Source organism: Takifugu flavidus, chromosome 5 (assembly GCF_003711565.1).
Source record: "Takifugu flavidus isolate HTHZ2018 chromosome 5, ASM371156v2, whole genome shotgun sequence".
NCBI classification, from domain to species: Eukaryota; Metazoa; Chordata; class Actinopteri; order Tetraodontiformes; family Tetraodontidae; genus Takifugu; species Takifugu flavidus.
Genome location: NC_079524.1, coordinates 12,031,376 through 12,048,493, shown reverse-complemented (window position 1 = coordinate 12,048,493; position 17,118 = coordinate 12,031,376). Strand labels below are relative to the sequence as shown.

Genomic DNA, 17,118 nt, shown 5'->3' with positions numbered 1-17,118 from the left:
TGAAGTCTGGTCATCATTCAGTCTGCCAGCATTTTAGATTGGCCGAATATCTAGGTGTTGTCATGCAAACGACCGCTAGAGGCGCGCGAGACTATTCCGGTGTTGTTTCGATCCCACCGAAATACAATCAAACGGTGTAATAATTAATAATTTAAGGATAAAAATAACCACTTTGCTAGAATTTGTAGCCTTAAATAGGAAAATAAAATATGCTTATACGGTTACCAACAAATTACATCAGTAAGCGGGCGCCATTCGTACTTGAATTACTAGGTAGAACTCTTATTTTGAAAAAAGGAAATAGTGCACACTCACAATGGTCAGCTGACTTAAATGTTGACAAAGCAAGTGTCGAGGAAGCAACCTTTCGCAGAGTTGTGTGACTTCAACGACACAATGTGAAGCAACAGTTGTGTCCATGTAAATCTTCCAGCCCAATTTTGCAGAGCATCCACATTTCGACTCCTCTGTGAGGAGGAGTTGGAAAGGTACAAGGAGAGCTGACTACTTTTACCTGTGATCGACGATCTACAGGATCAAGAAAAAAAGAAGTGACATCGGTGCTTTAAGTATGGACATCCAGAATGAGAGGAGAAGGTTGTTGGATTCGGAGGACGGACACAATCCTACCGGACTCATATCCGAGCAGGATGCCTACCTGAGGTTAGTTAACATGCACCGTTGTTGCTCTTCCAGCAACCCACGGGTGGTTTTTAGAGTGTTCCACAGAAAAGTACTGATCCATTGAAATGGCAGATCACATTTTTCAAATAATAATTTATGCACTCATTATTCTTTAACAAACATGTGTTTTAAAATCCATCCCATTACGCATTGATTGATCAGCAAACCAAAATTGTCTTTGTTTTTCGCTTATTCTTATTTATGGAGTGAAGCCAAAGACTCAATGTTTTTTTGCCCCCCTCCCAAAAAAGACCCTCATATAATGTCCCCCAGACTTCAGTAATTGATGCAATGTGTTATCAGATGTGTTCCAAAAATACAGCCATCATTTGTCCCTGGGTTAAGGGCCAGCAGACAGGTGATTTGAGCGATACCGCCTATATGATCCAGCAAACCCAGCTGAAACTTCTTAATACACCAGTTCTGCAGAGCAAACTATGCTTGTCTTCTTCTTAACCTTCAATTGACTTTACAGAGCTAAATTAAATGTGTTACTGACCCAAAATAGTTGCCAAGTTGAACCGTAGTTGAACAGTAGTTGATTGTACAATTCAATCAAGGATGTTTGCTGAGAAAATCTGATCCTCTGCCTTAACAAAGTTGGTTGTGTAAATGTGCAGATTAATGATGACCTGATCTGACCTTTGCCCTTTTCAATCTACTCTTTTTTCCGTTTCTCCCCTTAGTAAAGTGAAGAACAAGAAGTTGTACCTGGCCACTTTTGCATCAGTTCTGGGTCCCATGAGTTTCGGATTTGTCCTTGGGTACAGCTCTCCCGTCATTCCTGAACTCACCACCATTGCTGACCCTCGATTGCAGCTGGATGCTAACCAGGCCTCCTGGTTTGGGGTATGACATCTTTTTTGAGAGCTGTCATTTTCTAGTCGAATTTTGGTCTTTTTGAAGGTATAATGTTTTGTTTTTCAGTCCATAGTTACAGTGGGAGCAGCCATAGGGGGGCTGCTGGGGGGCTGGATGGTGGAGAAGATTGGGAGGAAGCTTAGCCTGATGTTCTGCTCCTTGCCGTTTGTCTTTGGTTTCACCATCATCATTGCAGCTCAGAACGTGTGGATGCTTTACGTTGGCAGGTTGCTCACCGGCCTCGCCAGCGGGGTCACATCATTGGTTGTCCCGGTAAGAGACACTGCACTCGCAGTCGGTCCTCTCTGTTCTGTACTGCAAGACTGTTGTTGTTTTTGTTTGTAGATTTCACATCTTTATCAAAAGGATTTTTTAGCATTTTTTTTATAACTGTAACATCTGAGACTGAAAGAGAAAACATTTATGGAAAAACCATAAATGGTATTTCTTCATAAATTATTTCAAGTTTATTAAAGTTATTATTTTTTTTTTTTATTTTTTTTCTGCATCATTTAAATGTTTTTTTCCCTTTCCTCCCACAGCTATACATTTCTGAGATGTCACATGAGCGAGTACGAGGCACATTAGGCTCCTGTGTGCAGCTGATGGTGGTGCTGGGCATCATGGGAGTGTATCTGGCAGGCAAGTATGCTCAGCTTAAAAATTCATCTTCTGGGAGTGAAACATTTCACAGGCACATTAAAGTCTTAGGGCGTGTTGGCTGTCATGCTTGTTTATTCTACAGTTGCACATCACAAGCTCAAAAACACGTACAGAGCGATATAAGTTACATTTGCCCTCTGCAACCTACAGTTGAAAACGAATGTGGTGATCTGCCTCGGTCCTCTGCTCACTTGTTTAAATTTCCCGTTCTGTGTGAATGTTGCTGCTTCGCCATAATCTTATTATCTGGCTGTCCTTCATATTTATAGAGGTTAGCGTGTCACATGAGATGGCTTCGTGTATGTTAGAGGGCAATTTCAAGATGCCATTATGCTATTTGAGTTAAATTGCTTTTTTAATGTGTAGCATGTTGGATGTATTTATTCCTGCACTAGCATGTCAACAAAACATTGCATATAATGAACATCAACAGTGGGGTTTCTGCAGGAAATTGGGTGGAACAATCACATTAGCAGAAAAGAGTATTTTTAGCAGCAACACTTTAACATGGAATGAGGAAAGCCAAACCTTGACAAAGCTCCATTTAGTTTTGACATAGAAGAATCAGTGTTCGGATACATGTGAAGGAAAGAAGCTTAGATAGTTTCTTTTTATTGAAATGGCCTAAGAACAAGATTTGAAATGCGTGAGGAGTTCTGATTGGTGGGATCTCGTCCTGCAGGTCTCTTCATGGACTGGCGCTGGCTGGCCATCTGCTGCTCCATCCCGCCCACACTGCTGATGGTACTGATGTGCTTCATGCCTGAGACGCCGCGCTTCCTGCTGTCAAAGGGAAAGAGGCGTGAGGCAGAGGAGGCGTTGCGATTCTTGCGTGGACCAGATGCCCCCATTGAATGGGAGTGCGCCCGTATTGAAGATGCATGTGAGGAACAGGTGAGTCTACAGAGGGTTGACGCTTCGGAGTCAGGCATGCACCTGATTCAGTCCTAGACGGTGAAATGTGCCACTGTTTACCTGCAGGGGTCCAGCTTCCACTTATTAGATATAAAAGACCCTGGTGTCTACAAGCCGCTGGTAATCGGCGTCATGCTGATGGTATTCCAGCAGATGACGGGCATCAACGCCATCATGTTCTATGCTGAGAACATTTTTGAACAGGCACATTTTGAGGTGAGGACCCATTTTTTCATCTGGTACGTTCTAAGCTTTATTGTTCTAAGGAAGACCCAGTCTGACCTTCATGTGACCTAATACAACACTTAATGAGATACTTTCTTAGAGTAGCTACAGTTTCCACTTAAAAAAGAACAAATTTGCATTTTGGAATGCAGCTTCAGTTTAAGCCTCGATCTTAGACCATTACGTTTTTCCAGTTAAGAGGAATTAGTGTTGGAATGATGCTTGATGTCTGGGAGGGAAGGAGGGAGGGAGGTGAACAGATACAGATAAAATACGTATGGAAATGATCAGTTTGGACTTGTGTTTATAAATTGTGTAACTTTTTTACATTTTTGACTGGTTTGTTTTTAGAACAGTGACCTTGCATCAGTGCTTGTGGGTCTGATCCAGGTCATCTTTACAGGAGTTGCCGCGCTCATCATGGACAAAGCTGGAAGGAAAATCCTCCTCATCATCTCAGGTATCTTTAGAAAATCCCCAGTTTTGTTTTTTGTGCCCTCCCTCCCCTGCACGGTGAGAGCTTGACGTTGTTATCCTTTCCCTAATAAAGGTATTGCCATGACGATCAGCACTGCAGCTTTCGGGGTTTATTTCTACATCATGTCAGTGTTTCACAGCAGCAATGTGACAGAGGCCCAACCTGACTTGACCTGGTTGGCCCTGGCCAGCATGGCTGTATTCATCGCAGGTATTTGAATCCAAACTCACTGTCTGATTTAAATGGTTTATGTTTGAATTTAAACCTAACCATGGCTAACTAGCCAGTTTAGCCCCACAATGTATTAATACTTAGTTATTGTGTTCAGGTTTTGCTCTGGGTTGGGGTCCAATCCCATGGCTGGTGATGTCAGAAATTTTCCCTGTCAAAGCGAGAGGGTTTGCCAGCGCTGCATGTGTACTTACCAACTGGGGCATGGCCTTCGTCGTCACTAAGACCTTCCAGAATATGATGGTGAGGGTTCTGGTTACATCTGGTTACATACAAAATGGATTTTTGCCAGCTTCTTACAGTAGGAAAGACATGACATCATTCACAATCAAAAGCTGAAAGAAGTACCGGTACATAAGTAATAAACAACTATATCTGTATTCAGATTAACTTTAATGTCTTGAACTGGATTTTTGTTTTCAGAATGTTCTGACCAGTGCTGGAACCTTCTGGATGTTTGCTTTTATGTGCATCTTCAATGTCATCTTCACCATAGCTTTCATCCCAGAGACAAAAGGCAAAACCCTCGAACAGATCGAAGCAACTTTCAGGGGAACATCGGGTCCCTGAATCCACATCCTCCTGACTCATCCACAAAAAGATAATCTCGTGTTTCTGAACCAACTGACACTGAAAACGGATGTGGATTTTTTTGATACGTAAAACATTTTTTGGCTAAGCTAATACATACTAGTAGTTTTCAGGTAAATTCTTTAAAAAGTGTGCATTATTGTTTAATCTTTGTTCAGTGTCAGAGATCACACGCGGGTGTTTTCACGAGCGCGACACGCTGGCCTACCTCCAGAATGACAGATGCACACTGCCCCCTGCTGGGGTCTCCGTCGTAGCTCAGCTGCAGTTCTATCTGCACTATGGTTAATCTAAATCAAAAGGAAGGAGGACAATGAAAATCAAGTAAATAATTATGAAGGTTTTTTCTTCTGTCTGGATTTTTTCTTTGATTATCCAGAATTCTCACTACTAAAATCAATATTTAAAGAAAATAATTACTAAAATTATATTGATGGAATATTACTACTGATTGAAGTTTTGAAACTTTTTACAAAATCACTATCTGTAGAATATACTTTCAGGGGTAATTGAGACTGAGGATTTTCTGAAACCTTATACACTGTTGGTACAGTGCTGACATTTGTAAAATTAGAGCTTTGTGTTTCTTTTGGGAAGTGAGTCTGTTTACATTCAGTGCAAACTGTCTTCATTGGACCAGTCAATATATTTGGTGATATAAAATAGAATGAAACATACTAGCATTACAATGGTTGTTTGTCATTATTTTTGGGATTTTGGCGTAAAGGGGGAAGTCACATTAAAGGTACTCAACAGTTGATGAAGAAAGTATTTTATTTTCATTCAGCTGGGATGTTTTTACTCCCCACCCCCCAGTTATGTATCATGCATTAATCTGATTAATTAAACACTTGAATTCAACCTCAATAGTAAAAAAAACCCCATTGTGTCCTAGTGACTGAAATTCTTTAATGAACATACAGATACATCATGTGATTCCAGTACTGATTCAATAAAGATAAATCCACAAGTTTATGTACAGTATACTATTTCGAAAAGGAAGTGTAACAATTTTGCTACTATGAAATCAATCCGATATTTGCGATTGTATATCTCAGTGCAACTCTCTCATCCATAGCTGAGAATACAATGTGTTATTAAAAATTACATTTACGATTTGTACTGTTATACAACTTGCCCTTGCAATTACATATTTATTAGTATGAAATTCTATATGTATAGCAAACCACTCATTTTGTGATTTGGTAAATATTCTTTTTGAATTTTGTCTTAGCCCCGCCTCTATCCGTGTGTAGGTCTATTAAAATCCTAAATTAGCTAGCGGTTCAATTACCTTTCAAGATAAAGGCCAGCACAATGGAATTTACAATTGACAAATATATTATACATTTTCCTTTTTATAGCGAACAAGATGAGTAAGTATTGAATCGATTTCTGTACAGTTGAATATTTATGTCATTTATTTTAACACAAAAGTAAGTTCTACAGTTTCTCTATTGACTTATTATGACAGTCATCTTTCACGATTTTCCGGTCCGCGGTCAAAAATAACGGAGCACTTCCTGGGCTGTTTGGTGTCACCTCGACTGTTGTCCGGGGTGCCAACAGCCACTGAGCGCTGACCGGGCTGTGTTTGCTGGGATGGAGTTGAAGCGCAAGAACAACAAATTGCCGTTGAGAGTTTGAGACAAAGCAAGAGGGCCTAGCGGTTCTCCAACTTGATGGATTGTTTGTTGAAAGTAAGATAGGAGGAAAGTTAAAATCGGGTTAAGAATGAAGCTGCTGAAGCCGAGCTGGGTGAGCCACAACGGTAAGCTTGTGCAGGAATCTGGGGGACCAAGTTGGTCTTTTGTTGTCGGAGGGGGTGAATTGAACAGGCGTGCTGTGGTGGCCGAAACTTGTTTGACTTGCTTGTCACTGAATAGTCTCTCAAACAATTAATAGATTAAATGCAATACTTAAACTGGCACGGTTGTGGCAGTATCATTATCACCCTCGGTTGCTCAGAAGATATAAATGTTTGCTAACCATGGCTAGCTAGCCAGTTTAGCCCCCCCTCCCCAGCTAGCTTTGATACCCTAACCTTTGCAAATGTATCTGTTAATGGAAGATGACGTCTTAAGCAGAATTGTTTGACAGCCGATTCATAATTTTAGCTGACATCTTCTATTGTTTGTGCTTTACATTGTGGAGTTAAAGAAGTACATGTTGTGTTAAAGCTGTCAAATTGTCAGCCATTGGATTTAGTTTATGGCAAAGTTGACGATCGTTCACTTGCAGACATACACTGGGTTGATACTCATATTTCCATTCTACAGATGAAAAAAACTAACTAAATCACCATCAAAGTCATTTCCAACAACGTATTTGCTTTCCCGATATTTTCATGATCAACTCAAAAAAAGTTACCTTCGTGTGAAGCACTTGCCTTTAAAATCTCTTCAAGAGAATATATACCTTTACTGGAAGAGTAGCCGAAAATATTAACCATTTGCTGTCGGAAATAGCTATATATAAATATTATTGTATTACATGTAGAGTAGTTAAGTGAGATCTAACACTAGTTCAGAGGAACTCACAACCTCTGTGTTTTGCAGGCAAACCCATATTTTCAGTTGACATCCATCCTGATGGGACAAAGTTTGCAACTGGTGGACAAGGTATGATTCAATTTTCCTCTGATCTGTACTTTAATGTGCTGAAGTGCAAGGAAGCATTTCATGTATTTTGGGTCAGTTATAAATACACCGGCGTCATTTGGTAATATACTCCAGTGAAGTTTACTGTGTGTATGTATGTGTGTGTGTTCGTTTGTGTGTGTGTTCGTGTTTGTTTTGGATGCTCTTTGTCACTTATATCTACCATTTTACCTTTTTTAAGGAGAGGATTCTGGTAAGGTGATGATCTGGAATATGGCACCAGTTCTCAAAGAGGAGGATGAAAAGAATGAAAATGTTCCCAAAATGCTTTGCCAAATGGACAATCACCTAGGTAACGAAGTTTATTTTTTTGTACTAATAATTAAAATGAACCTATTTAGCATAGCCTGGTACTGCTTCCAGTATACATTCGATGATTAAACAGATCCTAACCACTTGTAGAAATCAATTATTTGATCAATTAATGTTAGAATCCTTGAATTTTGCCTTTGTGTCCCTGCAGCATGTGTAAATTGTGTACGTTGGTCCAACAATGGGCTGTATCTGGCATCGGGAGGAGATGACAAACTGGTCATGGTGTGGAAGAGAGCTGCGTATGTACACATAAAAATCTGAAAATATGGTTCATGTTGTCCATGTAGATTTACACATGTTTTGGAGTAAACCAAAACTACTTTATTTTGAACCAAACATTTTCCTCCTTTGTGTAGATTAATTGGTCCAAGTACAGTGTTTGGATCCAGCAATAAGTTGGCTAATGTAGAACAATGGAGGTGTGTCACTATCCTGAGGAACCACACTGGTGGTAAGACTGCCACAAAAATGAATATGTATAGAAAAACAATGATGTGACTCAGGTTTTTTTTTGTTGTTAACAGATGTGATGGATGTGTCGTGGTCTCCCCATGATGTCTGGCTGGCCTCCTGCAGTGTGGACAACACCATTGTCATTTGGAATGCTCGCAAATTCCCAGGTAGATAACATCGGACAACGTTCCTCTCTGAGACGATTTTAACAAAGTCACAGTTCAGGGTTTAATACATTCCAGTGTGACTTGCTCTTCATACAGAAAGAGAATTCTGTCAGCTCATCAGCCTTTTTTTTTCCAGAAATGGTGACATGTTTGCGAGGACACACTGGTTTGGTAAAAGGCCTCACTTGGGATCCAGTGGGGAAGTACATTGCATCCCAGGCCGATGACCACAGCCTCAGAGTGTGGAGGACAGTGGACTGGCAGATGGAAGCTAACATCACCAAACCCTTTAGTGAGGTAAATAAAGCACCCTGGCTCTCTGGATTTAGGTTAAATTCCTATTGGACAGGTGTGCTTCACGTATGGATTTATGTTTTATACGTCACATGTTCAAAATCAAGAGTTTTTCTTTCTTTGTGGCAGTGTGGCGGGACGACTCATGTCCTGCGTCTGTCATGGTCTCCGGACGGTCAGTACCTGGTGTCAGCTCATGCCATGAACAACTCTGGTCCCACTGCACAAATCGTGGAGAGAGATGGTTGGAGGACCAACATGGACTTCGTGGGTCACCGTAAAGCTGTCACGGTGGTGGTAAGAAAAGTTTTAAAATTGAAAACGCCGTGTCCCTCCTGTGCGCTTGGCATTTAGGTACACCGAAACAAGCCTCACCTAAAAAATATGTATGAGCAAATTGATTATTTCTTGGCAGAAATTCAACCCGAAGATCTTTAAGAAGAAGCAGAAAAATGGTGGCTCTCCAAAACCCAGCTGTCCCTACTGCTGTTGTGCAGTTGGCAGCAAAGACCGCTCGCTGTCTGTCTGGGTCAGTTACAACACACGACTGACTTTTGCTGTACTACAGTCTTTTTTCTCTCTTTCTCTCATTCTCTCCTGTTTCGGTCCCTCTTCAATCACTATATCACTCCTCAATTAATTGGTAGTTTTGGACTGTAAGGTTGTATTTTATTCACATAGGTCTATGATGTGTAATTGTGTCTCTCACTGTAAGTTGCTTTGGACAAAAAACATCTGTTAAATTACTAAAATGTAATTCTGTTGTAATACCTTTTTAAACAGTTACAAATGAATACTTTCTGCTTCTTAGCTCACCTCCCTGAAGCGCCCCCTAGTAGTCATCCATGATCTGTTTGACAAATCAATAATGGACATTTCCTGGTGAGTAGGGACAACACTTATGTACAGTTGCAATAAAGTATGTGAACCCTTTGGGATTACTTGAATTTCTGCACAAATTGGTCATTAAATATGTTCTGATCTTCATCTAATTCACATCAGTAGACACAGTCTGCTTAAAATAATACTGCACAAAAAATGCTAAATTTTCATGTTTTTACTGAACACATGTAAACATTCACAGTTAAGGGTGGAAAAAGTATCTGAACCCCATGCTAATGACTTTGCCAAGAGCAAATTGCAGCCAGCAGTCAGCCAACCTGGAGTCCACTCAATGTGAGGAGAATTCAGGTGTTGGTTAAAACTGCCCTTCCCTCTAAAAAACACACACCAGTTGTGCGTTTTTGCTGTTCATAGTACATAAGTAGATCCTAAGGAAAGAAACAAGTGCATCTTTGGCTTTTCTGTATTATTGTCTGCAGAACTGAAAGAAATGTGAATTAGACGCAGTACTCTAATACAGTTGCTGAGTCCTGCATCTTATGTGTGTGTGTGTGTATGTGTGTATTAGGACACTGACAGGTCTGGGAATGTTGGTGTGTTCCATGGATGGTACCGTAGCCTACTTGGACTTTTCCCTAGATGAATTGGGAGACCCACTGAGTGAGGAGGAGAAGGTTAGACCTTCATCAGCTGTGAAGAAAACCCGCACAACTCAGCTTTCATGATAATAAATGTATAACAAAAGACTAAAAAAGAAATTACAAGGTGACAAGAAGAAATGTCACCTTGAAATTTCTTTTTTGTCTCTAAAAGAACACAAATCTAACTTCTTTCCCTTCCTCTGACCTACAGAACAGCATCCACCAGAACATCTATGGTAAAAGTCTAGCCATAACCAACACAGAGCCTCAGCTCTCCACTACAATCATAGAGAACCCCGAGATGCTCAAATACCAGCAGGAGCGACGAAACTCAACTCAGGCCAACTCAGGACCAGGGGCCACAGGGTCCGAATCCGCCACCCCAAAACTCAACAGCGTGATGAACGGGGAGTCACTTGAAGACATCAGGAAGGTAACGAGAAACAACAAAACTTTGATGCATTCGGTAATATGGTGCTCCTGGCTCCCCTCGATGCCTGTTAATAGTTAATATGGTCAGATGGATTTCAGACTCACTATATTTTCATATCGATTTGCAAGTATCTTGTGTTGCATTAGATGATATTAGATAGAGGTTACATTTTTCCCATTCTTCTTTAGAACCTTCTTAAAAAGCAGGTAGAGACGAGAACTCCTGATGGCAGAAGACGAATCACCCCGCTGTGTATCGCTCAGCTGGACACAGGGTAGGAAATAAGGAATCACAATGACAGAAAACTACATTTCAAATATGGTTGCCCATGCATTTCTGCTTATATATTGTTCTTAACTCTGCTTATATATATTTAAAAATATCAGGGATATTATCTTTTATCAGTAAGATGCATATTAGACCCCTTTATGATTTATTTTTTTTAGTCCCGTTGCAGTTAACCAAGATGGATGGGTACATGGTTATCGTTTGTGCTGCGCTGTTTCATAAATGCACGCAGGCAGATTCTGTATTCACTCCCCGTTGCAGAGATTTTCATTTTGCTGAGAGCACTGCAGAGCAGTCTGAGTCTGTAGAGCCAGGCACTCGTCCTCGTGGAGTTTATCCTTGACTCATTCAGTCGCCGAGCAGCTCTTTTTGTGTTAATGTTGAAAAGCGTCTTGAGTTTGGGCGAATGACGTCTATATGAAAACAAATCATCTGATTAAAGGATGTAAAAGCTGCTTCCATGCCTTAGCTTAAAGAAAATTACTGTACTTTGATATAATAACCAGAGTAGTCTGAACATTCTTTTGAAAAAATACTTTGTATACGATTTGTTTGCGTTTAATTGAGGCAACCAGACAGAACACAAACATTAGCATAACCAGATGACAAGCAGGAGAAGCAGAACCAGCCATCCCTTTATTTTCGATCTATTTTGCACATCATAGGAGGAATTAAATATTTAATCTAATATTACCTTCAGCTCATGTCCACCGCTTTACCTGCTGCAGTATTGATAATAAACTGGCAGCGGTAGCCATAGAAACGATACTCAATCACTTCCTCTTTCTGTGCAGGGATTTCTCGCCAGCTCTGTTCAACAGCGCTCCCATTCTGCCGTCAGGCTCCTCCATGTCTAACCAGCTCACCTCCCAGCTTAGCTCTGACTCCAGCCCTGGGCAGGCTCCTCCTCTGGGTCTTAGGCCAAGCCAAGACCCCATGCTCACCTCGCCTCCCCCCAGCAGTGCTGCCAAAGTCCTGGAGGACAATAAGGATGGGTACAATCAGACAGCAAACTGTCATTTTATCTTTTTTATTTGTCTGTGTTTGCACATAACAAGATTTTTCTTTTCTTTTTTTTTACTAATGCTCCTCGCTCTTTTGTGTCCTTCATATCTGCTTCGCCTTTGTCCTGTTGTCATATTTACTTCTGGTTTTTAAATGTTCCAGGGTGAAGTCGTGCCTGCTACTTACCTCTGCTTCCAAGATAGAGCCAATGAAAGCCTTGGATTCTCGGTTCACAGAGAGGTCCAAGGCCACGCCGGGGGCCACAGCTGCCATCGCTTCCTCCACAGGGCTCACGCCTTCAGAGCGGTGATTTACTCACTACAGGCAACTTTGTTAAAGTGTCTGAGATTTTTAAAAAAACTACATCTAAATCGAATGCCGTCTCTTTTTTTTGTTCCGACAGGCCAAAAGAGAGCACTCCCATGCAGAAAGATGTGAAGTCTAAAGAAGACACCAGCAGTGACAGTGAGGACAAGATGGCCACCATCAACAAAAACCTGGCTTTTAATAAAAGGAAACCAGAGCTGCTGATGGATGGAGCGGAGGTGGTGGAAAAAAGGAAGAAGGGACGGCCTAGGAAAGACAAGATGGCTGCCTCCATTGCCCAACCCCTTACTCAGGTAATGGGGCGGGGGCACATAGATTGTTTAAGATATTTATGAACTTATATGTTTTAATTAAGTGGGGTAATCTGAATAGCTTTTCATGAGGCTTGAAATTCAGTTACATTATGTAGCAGATATAGTGAAAGAGTCCCTTTGTATATATATGACCTTGGGATACAATTGCAGAGCTCCAGACAAAGACGAAAGTGTTTTCATCCCATTTTCTGACAGACAACTTCCCCAGCAGAGCGGGAGCCCAGCAGAGCTGCTGCTGGTGCTGGTGCTGCAGCTCCAACAGCTGCAGCTGCTCTCAAACTCCCAACACCAAGCATAAAGAAGGCTTTCACTCTACAGGTAACACTGGGCATCATAGATGTCCTGGACTGACTCAACATTTCCTTTTAGGCTGTAGCAGTGTTTTCAAACTCGGTTGGTTGGTTCTACAGGGCCTTCAAATCTTTTCACATTTACTTTGAAAGTAGCCACTAGACTGACCACTTTGTTGGTTGTAAATAGAGATGTTGCACTGCGTTTAGGTCAGCATGGATCCATCCGTCTTCTTGGAGGTGGAGAACGAGGTATCTGTGGTCGCAGGTTCAAGGCTCAGCCAGCTGCGATGCTCGAGAGACGGAAGAGACTGGAACACACTGCTGCCGAGCTCGGTGCTCACAGCGGCAGGCAGCAGGTAGGACTGCAAACGTGTTTTTACACTGCGGGTCAGCTGAGAATATATTTTTTTTAAAATTTTTGTGTTTTCCTTCCTCCTCAGCGACGTTGTTGCCGTGGCCAGCCAGGACAGGATGTTGTCAGTGTTCTCTTCCTGTGGGCGACGTCTGCTTCCAGCCATCCAACTGGCTACGCCCGTGTCAGCTCTCCATTGCTCTGCACACTTTGTCATGGTTCTGACTTCCGGAGCGACGCTCTCGGTCTGGTCAGTGTCCTCCTGGTCTATTTCTGTAAACTACAGCTTGAGGCTTCAAGTGTTTGACTTTGCACAGCAGATGATATATTTAATAACGGACTTCCAGATTTTAATTTACTGATAAAAGTATATTGTTTACGTGTGTGTTTACAGGGATGTTCATAAACAGAAGGCTTTGGTGAAGAACGAGTCTCTGCTGACTATTTTATCTGGTGAGACACTGCAGTGTATCCTAGAGCATAATTCAAATTAAATGGAATTAGTGTATTCTCCCATTAGTTTGCCATCAGTTCCTCTCCTGATATTGCAACTCATTGAAGGAAAACAAGGAAGCTATTTCCTTGAAACAAGATTCAGCATAAAAGAAAAACCTTTTGGGTTTTTGTGCGCAGGTGCTGCTGTCACAGTGTCTCAGTCTATGCTGACTCAGCAGGGTGTTCCAGTTGTTGGGTTGTCCAATGGCAAGTCTTACTGTTTCAGTTTGTCACTGGAGACATGGTGAGAACCTGACTGGCTGTAATCTACTCTGAACGCTAAATTCACTATTGGCAAACATTTAATACTGCCGTTGAATATTAAATTATGAATGAACGTGTTGTTTGTATGAACTTGGTTTTGTTTCCAGCATTTACAAGTGACTTTGTGTTGGTATTCTCAGGACGCTGATCGCAGATACAGCAGACTCTTTGGTCCAATGTGCTGACTTCAGGAATTGCCTACCTAATCAGGATGCACCCATGTCCTCAGGGCCTCTGGCTGCCATGCAGGGCCGCAACTTCAAGTACGACACTGACATTTTAGTCTCTCTCTTAACACCAGATTGATCTACTGTAAAGAAAATTTGAATGTGAAATATCTCTCTGGTGCCTGCAGTGCCGGTCGCCTGGCCTCACGCCTCTCCTCCACACCTCACCACCTTCAGCAGAGCATGACGCTGGCCTTCCTGGAGAATCAGTTAGCATCTGCTCTCACTCTGCAGTCAGCACAGGAATATCGTTACTGGCTGCTCATCTACGCCCGTTTTCTCGTCAATGAAGGTGATGATCCCTTACTCATAATATGATGCTGTTTACTAGCTCATTTCTGTGTCTAACTTTCTATTTATTGTTCGCTAGGTTCAGAGTATCGTCTCAGAGAACTCTGTAAAGAGCTTTTGGGTCCCGTCCACAAATCAGCTACTACATCGTGGGAGCCTACAACACTGGTATGAGTACATCTACTGAATAAGTGGTCAAAATATATGTGCAGGTTTTTCAAACGGCAATAGATCCAAAGAAAGTTCTCAATTCAAGCTCAAAAAGGTCTGCTTAAGGTGGTTTTATATGTTTTTAACAAGATCCCATCATCCAATGGGATGAGAACTAAATCACATTTGAATAAGTGCCCAAATTACACAGTAAGCACCAGTGCGGCTTATCTTTACAGTTTGTTGTGGAATAAATCAAATTCTGTCTTTTGTTTGTCTTCAGGGTTTGCGGAAGCGAGATCTGCTGCGTGAGGTTTTGCCGGTCGTTGGCGAGAACCTGCGATTCCAGAGACTGTTTACTGAATACCAGGACCAGCTGGAGCTGCTGCGCAATAAATAACACAGTGCTTCGCACACACAAACTGACACGGACACGCTCGGGAATTAGTCGTCCGCAAACCAGTTCGGTTTGTCCAAGATGCCCCCAGTTCCGTTGAACTCTGACTGCTTTCCTCATCTCGTTGGGAAGCTTGTTTGGGTTGTACCAACTACGAGAACCTGAAGAGTTTTCATTGCGGTTGCTCAGAAGAAGAAGTGGGTGCTACGGTTTTTTTTTGGGGGGGGGGGGGGGGGGGGTGGCGGGTTATGGACAAATGTTTTGTTCCCTGTCCTATGCACCTCTCCTCTGCACTCTGTTAGAAATGTGGCAAGTTTGTTTGCTGCTTTGTGCAGGAATGGAAGCCACACGTCCTGTTAAATCACTGATGAAGAGCAGAGGTGAAGAGCTCATCCGAGAACAATCTGACCGAGATCTGAAGGAGCAATATGCTTGTACCAAAGTCACGCCCTTATCTGCAGAAGCGTCTTCGCGCTTATGTCCATACTTTGCAGGAGATGAGGGAACGCGCCAGAAGGCTCACTCAGTTTTTAAAGACCTAACAGCACTACCCCCCCCCCCAAAAAAGGCAAAATTTAGGTTAATTTGATATTTAATTTAATTTGCAGGATCAATATTTGGAAACAGTCTGGAGGAAGCAGTGATATTAAATCAGTGGTGGCTAATTTAGCCTGCTAAAGAGTTTTCATGTAAGTTGTACAGCACTTAGAGCTGCTTGGGAAGCTATTTTTATTGTAATTTAAATTACAAAAGGACAGATCATGTGATATACAGTCTGATTCCCATCTCAGTGTAATTTTTCTCTTTCAGTGATTTTAAACCACTGAAGGGAGTTCTAGTAATCGGCTCAAATAAAATGTTTGAAACAATTTGGCCAAGCAGGAAGTGTCCAGAGTGTGCAGTCATGCTTGTGCGATGACATTCTATTTATTCTCTGATTTTTCTGTCGTCTCCCTGAGTGTCTGCAGGATGTGCAGCAAGAAAAACTGATAAAACGTAGCAGCGTCACAATGCCCCCCCCCACTCTAAATGGCCTAATTTTCCTTGAGTTCCTTGATATGCCCCATTATGGACCCAGGTCAAATCAAAGAATACATTTTTTTAAAAATTTACTCCAAAATTAAATTTTCTTCCTGAGGTTTATACATATGTTTATTTTTCTAAAAAACTCATTTTTGGTGGTGCTACTGTCATAAATTTACCAGCACTCCCAGTGATGAAACAGACTAACATTTGGTAGCACTTGCACGTTTTGGAGTTGCCGTTTTATACTGGAAATAAAAGAGAACCTCTCTTAATTTGCTTCCTTAATGAAAAGGTATGTCTCAAATCTCAGATATTTGATCTGAGATGTGCGGTTAACTTGTTCCAATCAAAATTCAAGTAGATAACTGTTTTAATGTCGTGTTCTGCTGTCAGCTTTGTTTTCACCCAAAATGTTTTAATAAATTGTATCATACAGGCCTTTAATCAACCATCAACTGCTCACTAATCTGTTAACATTATCTGGTGATTATTCTTTAATTTTAAAATCATGTAATCACTTATTACTTTAGGATTTTGCTGAGTCCTCTCTGAAATAATTTAAATGTTCCTTCGGCTTCTGTCTCTTTTGTAAATAACCTGGTTTTCTTTTCTGTCCTCACCTTTGCATCCACAAATCTGCTGGGCAAAATCCACCACAAAGTTTCAGGACTTTTTGTGATCCACAGTGTAGGATTTGGTGCCGTCCTACGGTTGCAGATTACAGCCAACTGAAAAACATTCATTTTTCTGCCAGTAGATGACTTTAAATCCTACAGGCTGGATCTTCACAAGCATCACAAATCCTCTCAAAGTCCAAAGTGTGTTGTGTTTTTTTTGTTTTTTTCCTTTTTTGTCCACAGCAGGTCTAATGCACTATTCTGCCAATTTATCATGTGTAAATAAATAGTGTGAGTTTAGAAAGCTGCTGTAATTCACTGCACAGACGAGTCCTGAGGAAGAGTGGAACTTTTCTTTACTAATCTGTACAGCTTTTCCTCCTATTTTGCTGTCATTTTTTAAAGTTTGTATGATGCAAATTTAGTTTTTCTTTTTCTATGAGACAAAGACAAAAATGAGATGAGCTGAAAGTTTGATTTTGATGAAAGGAAAATCGATGCAAAAGAGTTTGTCCAGCATGTGTATGAAAGAAAGTGTATTAAAGCAATTCATATAATGTTGTGTCATCCTAATATGTAGAAGTGAGCATGATTTCACCACTGTTGTGTTTGGGCGGT

The 17,118-nt window shown here is 41.3% G+C and overlaps 2 protein-coding genes across 2 annotated transcripts; both read left to right on the top strand.

Moving 5' to 3' along the window:
• The first annotated feature begins 325 nt into the window (after positions 1-325).
• Positions 326-5,532, top strand: slc2a8 (solute carrier family 2 member 8). Its single transcript, XM_057033674.1, has 10 exons — positions 326-663; positions 1,371-1,533; positions 1,612-1,818; positions 2,088-2,187; positions 2,891-3,102; positions 3,190-3,339; positions 3,700-3,808; positions 3,899-4,036; positions 4,155-4,300; positions 4,481-5,532. The coding sequence occupies exons 1-10, from the start codon at positions 572-574 to the stop codon at positions 4,625-4,627; spliced, it is 1,464 nt and encodes a 487-aa protein (XP_056889654.1). The 5' UTR covers positions 326-571; the 3' UTR covers positions 4,628-5,532.
• A 652-nt stretch (positions 5,533-6,184) lies between these two features.
• Positions 6,185-17,057, top strand: LOC130525701 (protein HIRA). The gene is made up of 25 exons (XM_057032742.1): positions 6,185-6,419; positions 7,207-7,269; positions 7,490-7,600; positions 7,772-7,862; positions 7,980-8,074; positions 8,148-8,243; positions 8,380-8,540; positions 8,667-8,834; positions 8,953-9,066; positions 9,349-9,419; positions 9,949-10,054; positions 10,233-10,454; positions 10,643-10,728; positions 11,537-11,737; positions 11,910-12,053; positions 12,151-12,367; positions 12,584-12,706; positions 12,889-13,037; positions 13,122-13,283; positions 13,428-13,486; positions 13,667-13,772; positions 13,933-14,055; positions 14,148-14,311; positions 14,390-14,478; positions 14,744-17,057. Exons 1-25 carry the CDS (start codon positions 6,383-6,385, stop codon positions 14,858-14,860), a joined length of 3,075 nt encoding a protein of 1,024 aa, XP_056888722.1. The 5' UTR covers positions 6,185-6,382; the 3' UTR covers positions 14,861-17,057.
• The last annotated feature ends 61 nt before the right edge of the window (positions 17,058-17,118 follow it).